Below are 15,512 nucleotides of genomic sequence, written 5' to 3'. Positions count from 1 at the left end.
GCAAAGGAATATAACCATCTGGGTTTTTAAAGGATCACTCTGGCTGCTGTGTACTGAAGGGCCACGGGGAATCTAGCAGGGATGCCACTGAGGTCTGGGAGAGAAAATGGTGGCTTCCAGTAGGACGGTAGCAATAAAGAAAAAGTGGCCAGAATCAAGATACGCTTTAGAAGTTATGCCAGCAAAACTTGACAAATCGAGTGTGGGAGGAGAGAGAGGAATCAAGGATGCTGCATCATGTAAGGATGATGAGGGAAGAGAAGATTTAGGTGTTAGGTGTGGTGGCGGTGAATCAAGAATTCCACCTTGGAAATATTAACCTTGAAGAACCTGTAAGACACCCAGGGTGGAGATGTTACATAGGCATGTGTACAAGCTACAGTTCAAGTGAGATAAAAAAGTATGGGCCTATGAGCTGTAAAATGTCAAGTATAAGCTATGGAAGTTAAGAACAAAGCACAAGAGGGGCACCTGGCTGGCTCAGTACAGCATGCGACTCTAGATCTTAGGGTTGTGAGTTCAAGCCCCACGTTAGGCATAGGGATTACTTTTAAAAAAAAGCAGAAGAAAAGTGTTACTTATTGACAAATATTAGTGTTCAATATATACTATTGCCAAAATTTACCAAATGTAATGGAGACTGAATTAGCAACCTTTATAGAACTGTAATTTCCTAATATTGCTCCTTTAGTTTTTTGGATTCCACCATTTCCTCAAAGTATTATATAGCAAACACTGATTAAAAAATGTAGATGAATTTGGGGCACCTGAGTGGTGCAGTTGGTTAAGCATCCAACTTAGCTCAGGTCATGATCTCACATTTCATGAGCTCAAGCCCCACTTCAGACTCCACACTCTTTCCCTTTCTCTCTCTCTCCCTCTTTCTGTGCCCCTTGGAGGATTCTCTCTCCTTCCCTTTCTCTCTGCCCCTCGTTCACTCATGCTCATTCTCTCAAAAAAAAAAAAAAAATTTACATCAATTAGAATTCTGCCTTTCAGTACTTTTGGGGGTCCTTCCACATCAAGGTTAGAAATCATTATGCCAAGTATAGTAATACTAATCTAATAATTACAACTTTTATATACAGTAGTATCACTGTTACTTAGAATATGTACTTCTGTACTTCAGACTTTAACAGTCACAAAAGGAGTTTCTTTAGGTTCCTTGAGAGTTATCTTATTAAATCATGGGTCTTGAAACTTTCACTGTTGATCCTGGTATCACAAAGAAAAATCAGAATATAAAACCCTATTAAACTGTGATTTTCGTTGCTAAATCACTCAACTTATACTTAATGTGAACTGACATTATTCTGTAGTCATGAGATACTTTATTTTTATGGCCTAGAGTAGTTGGAAATTGAATGAGATAATGCAGATTGTGAGAGAGATTATATGGAATAAGCTTGTGGTTCCAATTTAGTTCATAGACAACAGGTGTTGACGTTACAAATATAACCACCCAGATGGCAGACTTGTCATTTTTGTAGGAACACCCAGAGTTGAAAGAGGAAAGACTCAGCTACTGATTACATTTTCTTTCAGATTAAAACTAAGATGCAGAAAAAGCAAGAAAGGGAGGCGGGATCTGCAGTACTGCCTGTGTCTCAGCTAACTCTTGGTTCATGTCACTTCTCTAAAGAATTCACCTATGATGGAAAAGGAGATATGTACAATGATCACTGCTGATAAAACAACTCCTTGCAGTTTCCAAAACTGTCAACTTGGCATTTTGAGTTACCATGAACATGGTCTCTAACACTGGAAACCAAAGAAATACTAATGATCTTTTTTCTTAAGACAGCCTCAGTATTAATAATCATTTCAAAAACAAAACATCAGAAAAACGCATATCATGCTATAAAAACATATTCTGAGGTATGTTTATAATTTCTACTTTTAAAATAGCAGGACTTGGAAAAGAATAAACTCATAAAACCTACAAATTGGTTCTTAAAAGAAGATCTGTAGAGGAATTTTTATGATTTGTCATGCATGAAACAGGACACCATATATATCATAGTAGGCAAAGAAGCTACACCGGATTATTTTGCTATTTAAACAAAAACAATCTGTAATTTCTTTTAAAACAAGTATTATCTACAGGAGAAAGAAAACAGCAGGTCTATGACTATAAGGCATATTTGCTGCCATAGCAACCAAGCTTCTATTCCTGCCCATTGAATTCACATCCTGCTGGCATTAATGAGAAATGTCCATTTGTGCCAAATTAATGCCATGTCACAGACGCTCTGGGATATACATTCTTGACAGACCTGGAAGTTTTGCACATTCCACAAGGGGATAAATTCAGTCTTCACTGTATAAAGTTCTTACTCCAGCTTAAAAGCTGAAGTCAGTGCCGAGTCACACTAACCCGATACAGCAGTTGCCTCTAAAAACACTGGCTAGGTGAAGACAACACCACCAGCCCCCTCCAGGGCCACACTCCATCTACTCACCAGCACCGCCTCGAGGATTCTCACATATTTCACAATACGGTAATGTGGAGTTATTGATATAGGTGCAGAGGCCACACTGCCAGCCCTTTCCAGGAAGAGGTGAGGTGGTTTCCTGGGCAGGAGCCGTGGTTTGCCTGGGCCAGGATGGCTTCTCCTCTGGGGCACTGTGGTGGTCATTGGCGGTAACCAACTTTAATCTTTTACCTTCAGGTTCAAAATTGCTTTCATAATCCATGATATGCCTCGTGGCTATTTTTCCAGGGTTTGCCGAAACGACAGTATTTTTCTCCTGGAATATCCCCGATTCATCGCAGGAGGTCACCAACTGCCTTTTCTTAGGTTTTGGTGAAAAGAATGATCGAATATCATGCTGTTTTTCTTTTTCAAACTGGGAAAAACGAACAGCAAATTAAGAAGCAATCTAACATGTTTTTCCTAAATAAAACAGTTGAACCAACTATTTTCAGTAACCATATTCCTTTATCTTTTGAACACCTTGTTGGAAATGAATTCAATTACGCTGACTCTTCATATATACATATATGTAGAATAACATGAACAAATCTATAGACTTTCTGTGTCTAACTTTTTTTTTAGCACTTACAATGTGCCTAGCACTTAACATATATTAACTCATTTGATCCTCATGCCAGCTCTGTGAGACAGGTACTAATATTCTTCCTACATTTTAGATGAGGACACTAAAGGTTTAGAGATGTTAGGTAACGTGGCTATGGAATTTATGTAATAAAATTATAGTTCATAAACTATCTGCTCTAGAGGTATGTCAGGGACCAGAGAACTATGTATTAAAATACTTCAAGCTGGGAAAGGAGAATTGTATATTTAAGTATTTCAAGTCAATCAAGAACCTACAAAAATGTTTTCTTAACCAAACTATAAATACAGTGTTCATAAACAATGTTTTTCATATTAAAGTGGTTTTTTTTTTTATTAGGGAGCATTTTTTTTCAAATAGAATTAAAGCGGGGCGCCTGGGTGGCTCAGTCGGTTAAGCGGCCGACTTCAGCTCAGGTCACGATCTCGCAGTCCGTGAGTTCGAGCCCCGCGTCGGGCTCTGTGCTGACAGTTCAGAGCCTGGAGCCTGTTTCATATTCTGTGTCTCCCTCTCTCTCTGCCCCTGCCCTGTTCATGCTCTGTCTCTCTCTGTCTCAAAAATAAATAAACGTTAAAAAAAAAAAAAAAAAAAAAAATCAAATAGAATTAAAGCTACTAATTAGAACTGCTTCTTTAATAGACACATCTTAATAATTATCTTGTTTTCAAGAAATATATTTCTCTTTTCTAAGAAAATCTCCATCATTATCTTGTTTTTCATCTTCTTTTCTATGTGTAAATCTCAACCTCCTCATTAGAGAAAGTAGAATGCATATCACCACAACTGATTAGCTAGCAGTAAAGGAAAATTAAAGGAGTCCGTTTTAGAGAATTCCAGCTGGAGGTACTATAGTAGACACACATTGCATTTCCAAAGACAGCCACACCCATTCTTATTCTATTTGACATGTTCTTCTCACAATGTGACAATGACACACCTACATTTAGAGGTGGGGTCTGTGTTTTTCTCCCTTGAACCTGGGTGGGACTTTGTAACTGTCTTGATCAACAGAATACAGTGAAAGTGACAGCATGTGTGACTTCTATGGCTTCCACTTGGTTGCTGAATCCCTTTTATGTCTTGGGTTGCTTGTGTTTGGAGTCTAGCCACCATGTTGCGGGGAAGCCCAGGCCACATGGAGAAACCATGTGTGGATGTTCAAGTTGACAACTCCAAGCAGGCCCCTAGGTTACAGACATCATCAATTGCCAGACATGTGAGTGCATGAGCCTTGAGATGTTTCCAGATCTCAGACTTGGGGTCCTCCATTAAAGGCCCTAGTCATCATGGAGCAGAGGCACATACATCATCTCCATAAGCCTAGGTTGAATTCCTCACCCACAGAAACCATAATAAATAATATATGACTATTTGAAGAATAGTTTGGAGACAAACTGTTGTTTGAAGACACTGGGTTTTGAGGTAATTCGTTATGCAGCAATAGATTAACATTGACAGACACTACAGATAATGATAGCAAAATACCATATATTGTAAAGATATTTTACAGAATAAAACTTACCTGCACTTCTTAGTAGTGCTGTATAAGAAAGCAAGATATAGTAAATACATAGAAAGAAGGATTAGTGGTTAAGAGGGAAAAGGACATCGGGAGTTATGGTAAATGGTTAGAGTCTCTGTTTGAGGTGATGAAAACTTTTGAAAATAGTGATGACAACTGCACAGCATTGCCAATGTAATATTACGTAGCATTACCATTCAACTGTACACTTAGAAGTGGTTAAAATGACAAGATTTGGGATTATATAGCTACAAATATAATCACAGTCACACATTTTTGTCATTTTTCTGTTTCTCCAGGAGGGAGTCCTCTAATCACCTTCCTGAAGGATAGATACAATGCTGGCTACCAGTAATCTGGGGGCAGATTAGGAGAACGGTGCTAAGGATTCCATCATTATTTAAGGAGTCTTTCACTTAATATGCTTGTTTTCAATTTATTGTCTTACCCCACCCCCCACCCTCAACTGGCTCTCTTCCTAGATACATTTAGAGTTACATCTTTTTAAAGATTTTATTTTTAAGTAATCTCTACACCCAACGTGGGGCTCGAACTCACAACCCGGAGATCCAGAGCTCCATGCTCCACATACTGAACCAGCTAGGCACCCTTGAAATATATTTGTTAAGAAGAGCAAATAAATAAACAAATAAATAAAATATACAGTAACAGGCCACTGTCACTTACATGGAATAATGTCTAGATAATATTAGAATCTCTTGTCCCATTCTACCTTGTAAGGAATTTGTTTAAAACCTTTTTAATCTCTTCATCTTCCCACAAAGAACCAAACCAAAATTGTTTTAGATTTGCTTATTAAAAAAAGCAACCCTCCCCATAATACAAAACAAAAACCTAAGAAATCTTTAAAAAAAAAAAAAAAAAAAGAATTCTCAGGGCCTTAAAATAATCAGCTTTTATAGTTGATCTCTTTAATTAAGATAGTTAATTAAGCTGTTTTTTAAAGAACCTCTTTTTCTATTTAAGTAATGACTAATTTTAGAATTAACATTTGAGAAATTCTCATTATGTGCCAGAGGCAAGTCACAGTAAAGATTAGCGGTGACTGACAGTAATCAGAAACTGATGCCTGCATCTGCCACTTACAAGGGCTGGTACACAGGAGTAATCAGTATTGGTGTTATTTGGAAAGTTCAGGTGCTCGGGTAATCATAAATTGAGACTTGAGTGCATAAAACCCAGAAAAGGGTATAAAGGGAATCATTTGACAGTTTTGGGAACTGAAGGATCCACTAAGAGCATAATTTTAGAAAAAGGAGAGGGCAAGATTAATTAGTGGCAATGACTTTAGTTAATGTTATGACGGCTACATTGGACAATGGTGAGCATGGTTATAGGCAGTGAACTTGCAAATTAGTGCCATGGCCATGGGGCTGCCAGAAGCTGTAAGGCCTAACAGAAATAAAGGCTTCCTCTGAGATAATCAATTACAAGCCTGATCTATATCATCAGTTATGTTTTCTGAGAGCAACCTCTGAGCAATCGGCAGGAGGGAGGTTGATGAGGTTTCTTTGACACTTAGCAGCTGGGAGTGACAGAAACACAGGCGAGAAAATCTCTCTGACACATCCCTAACGATAATCATACATGTTGGATGGAAACAGAGAAGGGCTGCAGGTTTACTGAACAGGTGTTCTTGGGACCCATGGGCCTTTCACAAGACCTTGGATGGCCTCATGTGAGCCTAAGAAACCCTTGAAATTGTCTATAGAATGTTTTCTGTATTGTATGTACATTTTTAAAAAATGTTTATTTATTTTTGAGACAGACAGAGCATGAACGGGGGAGGGTCAGAGAGGGAGGGAGACACAGAATCCGAAGCAGGCTCCAGGCTCTGAGCTGTCAGCACAGGGCCCGACACGGGGCTCAAAATCGAACAGACCACAAGATCATGACCTGAGCTGAAGTCGGATGCTTAACCGACTGAGCCACCCAGGCGCCCCATATGTACATTTTTGGAGCGTACTTCTTTACTTTCTCCATGGTTTCAGAGGGATGGATTCAGGACCCAACAAAGATTAAGAGCCACTGGACTAGAATAAAATATCTGAACATGCACCTGTGGTTTGAGCAGCTCCATTTCTTTCCTTAATTGTCCAGAAGTAAAGACAGATTGAAAGTTCATATGTGAGTGTACAAATGGGTGGTGAATTAACTCTTTTCAAGGAGAAACAAAGAAATACATTCTCCTAAATACTGAGAATCCCTCTAGCTTCTCTCAAATAATAATTTTTCTATACTGAGTAGTACCAACACAGAGTAACTTGGGTGCAGGCATGAAACATTTTCCTTTGGTTCATCTGTCATGGTAACTGGATTCTGAGCAGCTACTTACAGGAGAGCAAATGACACGGAAGCGCCCACATGGCCAGAGAGCGGGAAACGCTGATGAGGTGAGCAGAGGACAGGGCAGAAACCGTGATGGCTGGAGTTGTAGGAGACACTGCTGTGTGGGCAGGACTCACAAGTCTAAGGTCAGCTAGGTCAGCTCAAAGCAAAATACACTTTCCTTAATGTTTTGAGACAGGGACATATCACCATTAGCTCTGCAAGGAGACTCTAGCAGGTTCTTGGGACATGTCAAGATTAATCAAAGAAGTGAATATTAGTGCTTTTTAAATTAGTTTTTTATAAAGTGAATGTGGATCCACCAATGAAAGCATCTGAGAAAAAGGCAGTAAGAAAAAATTATAAACAAAATGTTTCCCAAATGAACATGTTTTCTAAAAATATTAGATTTATTAATAACAAGACTCCCTGCAGGAGCAAGCTTTACTGGTCTTACCAGAACAGACCAGAATCTTTAAATTATAAGAGCCACACTGATAGTTAAATACTCAGTAGCCATACTGTTCTGGCAAGTCTGTATTTGAAAAATGACTGATCTTATTAATGTTATCAGCATTTCTCAGTGGTAACGGTAAGCAAAAATATAGGAAGACAAAACATTTTTTATGGCTTAGGAAAGCTTTTTTACTTAAATAGCACAATTAAGCTAAAACTTTTTTTTTTAATTTATTTTGAGAGAGAGAGAAAGCATGTGCATGAGTGGGGGAGGTGCAGACAGAGAGAGGGAGAGAGAGAGAGAGAGAGAGAGAGAGAGAATCCCAACCAGGCTCCATATTCAGCTCAGAGCCCAATGTGGGGCTCAATCGCATGACTGTGAGATCATGACCTGAGCCAAAATCAAGAGCCAGATACTTAACTGACTGAGCCACCCAGGTGCCCCAAGCTGAAAAATTTTGTCTTTTCTGACTACATTCTTGCATTTAGAAAAGACATTATACTAGCAAATTATTGACAAATATCCTAACTCATCATGACTGTTTGTCCTTGTAAAGAAATAACTATGTTAAGTGACCCTTTTAGTATATGATAAATAAAGAACTGAAATGTAGGTGTTTGTAAGTAGGAGGAGTGATCTAAACTTATAGTAATTTTTATCACAAGGCTTTGGGAAAAAATAGAGTTAAGCCAACATGCCCCTGTCATAAGATGTGGAAAACAGAAGAACACATTGCTCTCTTCGGTTATATAGCAGACACTCGTTACTGTGTTCCTGTCTTTTGTTCAATCTTGCCTTTGAAAAACATAAAAAAAAAAAAAAAAAATACTGCTTTTGGTGAGAAGTCCTGGGAAAAAAACTACAAAATGCTTAAGGTGGCAAAATGTGTGTTTTTATCTGAAAGGTTCAGGGACTTAATATATTTGCTCTGTTTTGCTCCATGGTAAACTAATGCTCTTTAGAGACAAATTTCTTGGCCATGATGATAGGATTAAAAGCCAGTTATTAGAAACGAAGCAGAGGAAAAGGAAATCTCATAAAACTCATAAAAAAACAATAAAGCACTTCAAAGTCTGGTGCTATCCCAGAGCAGCACACACCAACAAAAAGCACCAGTGTCGGGTCTCAAAGACTTTGATCAAAGGGCAGCTCTTGTAGGAATCATTACTGTCTCATGTCATTCATCTCCTGTTCTTCAAAGAATTAATAAAACCGCTGTGACACAAATGGGTGATGGCCCCGAACGGCCCACGACTGGTGAGCAGAGCTGGAACTAAGGCGTCTGCCCTAACATTTGCAAACAAGCCAGAGGATACACAATGACAAGAGTGAGGGTTTAATCATCTAACTAAAAAAAATAAATTTCAGTTCTCCTAAAAGTAGACGTTTTCAGGTTTTGTAAAATGTCCACTCTCATGTAGTTAAATAAAATGTTGACAGGGATCCACTCTTAGGCACAATGTTTTTCTCTGTGGGCATAAAGAAAACAAATCAAACAAAATAAAATAACACTGGTTTTAAAGGAACATGGTAAAAAAGAAAACATTATTTTTATCAAAAGCAGTGCAGGGGTGACTGGGTGGCTCAGTTGGTTAAGTGTCCAACTTCGGCTCAGGTCATGATCTCATGGTTAGTGACTTTGAACCCTGCACTGGGCTCTGTGCTGACAGCTCAGAGCTTGCTTCAGATCTTCTGTCTCCCCCATCCCTGCTCCTCCCCTGCTGGTTCTCTCTCTCTAAATAGATAAATAAACTTAAAAAACAATTATATAGCAAAACACTGTATAATGCACAGATCTCTAGAATGGGGGTTAAATGTCACCTACTAGCATGCCTCTGGTGATGGCATCTCCCCCTCCTCCTGCACAAGCTGCTATTAGGCAGAATTCCTCCCAGGCCCTACTAGGTTGACCCTACCTCTGAAATGTCAGGAATTTTTCTCTTCCTATTACCACTACTACTGTTAAGAGTTCAGTGTGGTGTTTAGTGCTCCAAATTCCATCTGGGAATCTCTGACAAAGCAGCCTTTAAAAAAAAAAGTTCATTATTACTATTATTATTATTATTATTATTATTATTTTAACTGAGAGACTGAGAGAGACAGAGAGAGTGTAAGCAGAGTAGGGGGAGAGAGAGAGAGAGAGAGAGAGAGAGAGAGAGAGAGAGAGAGAGAGAATCCCAACTAGGCTCCACACTGTCAGCACAGAGCCCACAACCTAGGCCTTGAACTCACCAACTGTGAGATCATGACCTGAGCTGAAATCAAGAGCCAGCCACTTAACCAAATGAGCCACTCAAGCACCCCCAAAGCAGCCTTTTATATAGTAATAGCCCTAAGAATAAAAAGGAACTGGCTTTATTAATAGACCTAAACATATCTATTAATAAAAGTAAAGTTTTGGTAAAAGGTATATTAAAGAACCCAGCTAAAACCCAAGTCTATCATGGGACTTCGTACCTCTCAGCCCAAATCTAGACTGTAGGGCCTGCCAGGGCAAGGTGCTTTCTTTCACTCTGCTTATGGTGGAGACACAAGTGCAGGAGAGGCAGGCCTCTGGGGAGAAAAGCAACTTGTGGCCCAGCCAACATCTTAGGCTCTGAAAAATTCTCTCAGGGATAGGGGGAGAAAGCCCTGAGACAGAGTAGAGACAGAAAAATCTCTTTACCACAGGTTCAAATGGGATGGCAGACATAATCCCTTCTCCAGCTACCACTGTCTCCACTTCTGACCCTTCCCCCTCCCATTCATTTCCCACATTGCTACTAGGGTCATCTTCAGAAAACAGAAATCTCATCAGGTCATTCATGTGCTTAAAAGCCTCGGATGATATTACACTCTTTCCAGGATAAATCCAACTTCTTGGCATTACACGTGTGGGCTCCTCTCCATCTGGTTGAGGCCAGAGTTTTGGGGTTCTTTGCATTTGAATCACGTCTCGTGTGCCCTATGCTCATACATTCACATGGAATACCCATTCCCAGAACACGTGGAGACTGTTCCTTCTTCTCACTGTGCTTTGTGGCATGCTTTGGGTGTTCCCTAGGCCTGGCTGAACTAGGATCCACCCCCTGTGAACTCATCCTTCACAATCCAGCTCAGATGCTTCCAAAGGTAAACTTTCCCACATGCCCACAGTAGTTATTTATTCTGTCCTGTGATCCCAGAGCCTGGTTTACATATCTCTATTTTGACATATATTATATCTCATTAAAATGATTTGATTACAGTCATCTCTCCCAATTAAAGAGTAAGCTCCAAAGGAATGCTAGCTGTTTTCCTTATCTTTGCACCTAGCATGTAGTATTTTAAAACTAACTGCTTTATTGAGCTATAATCTATTTGTATACCATAAAATTCACTCTTTTCAAGTGTCCAATTAAGTGATTTTTGGAGTATTTCAGAATTCTACAACCATCACCACTGCTTAATTGTAAAACATTTTCCTCACCTTCAAAAAGAAATCCTTTACCAATTAAGCAGTCACTTCCTATCTCTCCCCCCTCCAAAGCCCTGGCAACCACTAATCTATTTTTCTATGGATTTGCCTATTTTGGCCAATTCATACAAACGGAACCAGACAATATGTGGCCTCTTGTGTCTGGCTTCTTTCATTTAGCATTAGGTTTTCAGGATTCCTCTATGTTGTACATGTATCGGCACTTCACTCCTGTTTATGAGTAAATACTATTCTGTTGTATGAATTATTCATCAATTGATCGATATTTGGACTATGACATTCATGCACAAGTTTTTGTGTGGACATATGTTTTGAATTTCTTTGAAAGTGAACCTGCTGGACCATATGGTGATTCTATGTTTAACATGGTAAGGAACCGCGAGAACTATTTCGCAAAATGGCTGTACCAATTTACATTCCTACCAGCAATATATGAGTGTTCCAGTTTCTCTACATCTTTGGCCATACATGTTGTCTGTCTTTTTAATTTTAGACATCCTAGTGGGTGTGAAGTGGTATCTAATTGTGGTTTTAATATAACCTTAATAAATATTTATATAATGGTCTTTAAATGCCCTGTACATAGTACATATCACATAAACACTGACTAAACCAAATTGAAGTGTTTCAATGCTCTATTCACTCCATAAATAACTGAGTGTCCACAGTGTGCTAACTCTAATGCATCTGGTATAGTCTGGCAAGGTCATGAAGGTAGACTGTGGAAAAGAAAGGTCTGGGTTCAAATCCCTGCTCTGTCACTCATTGGCTGTATACACTTAGGCGGATTATTTAACCTTTCTGAGCTTTAGTGGGGCATGGTAGTAGTATCTGCCTTGTGATATAGCTATGAAGGTTAAATAAAATTATGTGTTTAAGGGCTTTGTACAGGGGCTGCATGGAATAGCCACTCAATACATGTTAATTATTACTACTGAGTGAATTGTTATCACTGAGTAGATTGAAGTAATAAAGACAAAGGCCGATGCCTAATAATAGCACTATGTGATGTAGGCCATGATGAAAATATTTATATGTCTCTGCCCATAACAATGAGGTCGCCCTCTTGTCCTTATTATTAGGCTATTACACAGACTAATTATATAATGTTTATAGAGTTTACAGAGTGGTTTGAGTGGTTTACAGAGTGGTTTGAGTTCTAAAATATATATAAATGAATAGTCTAATTTAAGATGTGTTAAATTCAAGAAACCAGTACATTTGCATATTCAGAAACAAGACATTTTGGATAAGAAAAACTTAGACTTCACGAATGTGACGGCTCCTACGGTCAATGTTTTTTTGCTGTTACCCTTTTCTCAACAGACAATATGTGGGAAACAAGGTTATTTTTCATTTGTATGAGACAATTCCTTATTGCACTGCTTAGCCCACAACAAAAAACGATTTCATACAATGTTAGCATTTAATAAAAAATGCAAGGTTTGTTTTTGAATTTTGAGGGCATATTTTTAAATTTCATAGTTGTGCTAAAGAGCTTTTCTTCCCAACTACACACTTCTTCTTCTTCTTTTTTTTTCTTTTTTTTTTTGCAGACCAGCAACCATCCTACATATTTTTAATGCAAGTGTAGGTGTTTGAAATAGAAATCTGCTTTGGGTTAAGGGTGTTCGAGAAGGACTTGAGGACAGCAGACCAGGGGGCTTGAGGATGGTTTTGATAGAGAAAAGGCAGTGGTGTGAGCCAGGTCAAAGATTTAAGTACTAAAGAGGGGTAAGAAAGGTAGGCAACCAGGAAGAGTCTAATGAGGAGAAAGTTAAACTGTGAGCTGTTGAACTATGAACTAATTAAATGAAAACAACTGGTAAGGTTAAACACAGACCTCAAAATCAGAGACTGAATTTGGGATGTGAAGATCTGTTCCAAAATGGAAAGAGATCTACTGTGTGAAGTTAGAAAATGGAAGCAACTCTGGCTTACTGAGGCTTGAAGAAGAGAAACCAAGCAGAAAGAAGACCTGCCCTGGGCAGAAGTTGGACTTGTTACCCATACTAAATTAGAATCCTTTCTTTTGCTCATGAATGAATCACTTATTGAATATTTTAACAACCAGTACTCATATATCCATATATACTGGTAAAATACCAGCCTGGTGCCATATATTTTTTTTATCCCAAGTTTCTCTTTGGATACTTTACAGTATATGTAATACGGATGAAGGGGACCTCAGTCATCTAGTGATCTAGTGACTCAAATGGCTGGATAATGATGTTACTGTTTATCTATCAAGAGCCAAAAGAGAGAAAGGGCTCTGTAGGCATTAAGGGAAGGGCCCAATTCCTACAGCTAATGCTAAAGAAAGGGATACCCCTCAGATGATAGAGCATAAATGAAAATCAGAGAAAGGGGGAGGCTTCCTATTGAAATACTCCACTGAGTGTATTTTATTCAGAAACAGCCTTTAATCACTAGGAAATGACATTATAGAATAATTAACTCCATACCATTCTCTCTTTCCATCGGTAAGTGACCAACTTCATCACTCAGTGTAAGCCATTGTAGGAAAATCAAAACACCTCAAAACCAAAACAGCAGTTAGATGTCATATACTTTCAGAGGCAGAAAAAAAGGAAGAAGCCTGAGAAATAGGATTGCATCTGAGGCAGTGACCTTGGTGACGGACTCCTGGACAACACTTGTTACTTAAGGGACAGTCAACTGGGCTGTGCAGAACTATCTTTCCTCATGGTGGTAGGATGTTTTCATTGAGTTGGACTTCCATTTGAGTTACATTTGGATTAATGTTTTCCTTAAAAAAAATGTAAATATATTTAGAAGGGGTAAAGAACTGTGACTCATTCACTTGTGTGGATTAATTCCATGCAGGGTATTATGCACATACTTAATAACAGCTACAGCAGCAGCATTAACCAGTATTGTGCTGAAGCAAAGTCCTAGAATCCCATGCTACACCAGATCACAGGAATTTTCAGAAGGCCCTATTGGTGGGGTGAGGGAGTACAATGAGGAGACTGAAGAAGAGGCTATTTACCAAACATTACCCAAAGAAATTGACTATTTTATCAACCAGTACTCTTACATCCATATATACTGGTAAATACCCACCCTGGTACCATATATTTTTTTATCCCAATAATTAGCTGAATTATGTGACAGAAGAGAATTCTGATTAAGAGAGGAAGGAGATAAAGATAATGCCAATGCCATGCCCTCATTTTATCCTCTCTTTGCCCTTTGAGTTCACTCTCTGCTCCTTGGTCTCCTCCTCTCTGAGCCTCTCAGTTCCCCGTTCACTATGGCTGATGGGCTGCACTGAGACATATACAATCTGTTCTTCCTGCAAGAGAAGGTCCCTCTTCTTGGCCTTAGCTCAAACTTCCAGCTGCAGCCATAGGGCATGGGGACAGATAGAAAATGAACATCTCTTAAAATGCTGACACTACAGAAATGTTCACAAGCTGTTAAAAACCATCCAATTAGGACCGTTATAAACTTTTTAAACAAGTTTTTGATGACAATGGGCAAATCTGGTTAATTTGGCAAGGATTAATTGACAAAACTGGAAATATCTGAAAAATGTTAAATGTAGGAAATTTTAAAAAAAGACTTTAAAAAAGGATCAGAAAGAAATTAGTATAAATAGAAAGGTTTCCATAGGAAATGCTCAAAGTTTGGCAACATTCAGAAGAAAAATATGTTTATCAGTAGATTAAATTTGCTTAGGACTTGTCAACAAATTGAATATTTCTTAAAATGCATGAAACTGGAGGGTATAAACTTAGGTGAGTAGCATGTGCACCTAAAGTGCACATTTCACATCCTGGCCCCAAACCACCAAATACAAACAAAGCAAAAACACATCAAAACAAATGGTCTCCACATTACAGAACTCCAACTTATAGAAAACCATGTGTGTATAACAACACGTAGTCAGGCCAGGATGGTTCAAGATGGTGGAAAAGAAAGATCCTTAACTTATCTCTTCCCATGTATACAAAAATATACAGCTATATATAGATTAATACCCTCTTAAGAAGACTGGAAAACTAGCTGAAGAGTTTATCCACAATAGTCGATATAAAGGCCACAGTGAGATGGGAGAAGCAGAGACATGGTTTTGCCAAAAATCTGTCCTTGGCATGGGGAGGGATCTTAGCAGTTCAGTGCTTCTCCTAAAGAAGCAAGGTGCTGGTGACCCACATGAGACACTCCAGTCCTTGCTATTTACACTGGGAAGATAAATCCCCCAAAAGTCTGGCTCTAAAAACCAACGGGCTTATGTCTAGGAGACCCAAGAGGCTACAGGTAATTAAAAGTCTGTTCTTAAAAGGCTCCTGCACAGATTCACTCATCTTGGGATGGAGGGCAAAAGCAGAAATTTGAAAAGTGCCTAGGCCGTATGTAAAGGAGATTCATTAGTTATTCTTTCAGCATCTGCTGGAGATAAGCATCCACTGGCAGGACTTTCTCTGGGGAAGGAGGTATTGGTGCCATTTTTGAGTTCTTTACTCTACCTTGTCATGCTGGCAGTCACCACTTTTGTATTCCCCCAGCCTTGGTAGCACCAAGAGGCTTCCCCTGCTCCAATGTTCTCTCATGGTCATGCTGAAGCTGGCAGGCCTGCCCTGGACGCAGGCTCCCATGCAGGTTTCTGAAGCCAGTGG

At 39.0% G+C, this 15,512-nt stretch overlaps 1 protein-coding gene across 4 annotated transcripts in view; it reads right to left on the bottom strand.

Annotated features, from left to right (window-relative positions):
• The window catches only part of ZRANB3 (zinc finger RANBP2-type containing 3), a 308,537-nt gene that overhangs the window by 25,123 nt on the left and 267,902 nt on the right, over nt 1-15,512 (bottom strand). For all 4 annotated transcript variants that reach the window (XM_058715457.1, XM_058715456.1, XM_058715458.1 and 1 more), the window contains one exon: nt 2,463-2,850. In XM_058715457.1, the coding sequence (XP_058571440.1) occupies nt 2,463-2,850 (388 nt within the window). The remainder of the gene's footprint in view (nt 1-2,462; nt 2,851-15,512) is intronic.

The sequence above is a fragment of the Neofelis nebulosa genome, chromosome 2 (genome assembly GCF_028018385.1).
Source record: "Neofelis nebulosa isolate mNeoNeb1 chromosome 2, mNeoNeb1.pri, whole genome shotgun sequence".
NCBI lineage: Eukaryota > Metazoa > Chordata > Mammalia > Carnivora > Felidae > Neofelis > Neofelis nebulosa.
The sequence above is the reverse complement of the archived record's forward strand: the minus strand, read 5'-3'. Positions and strand labels throughout refer to the sequence as shown.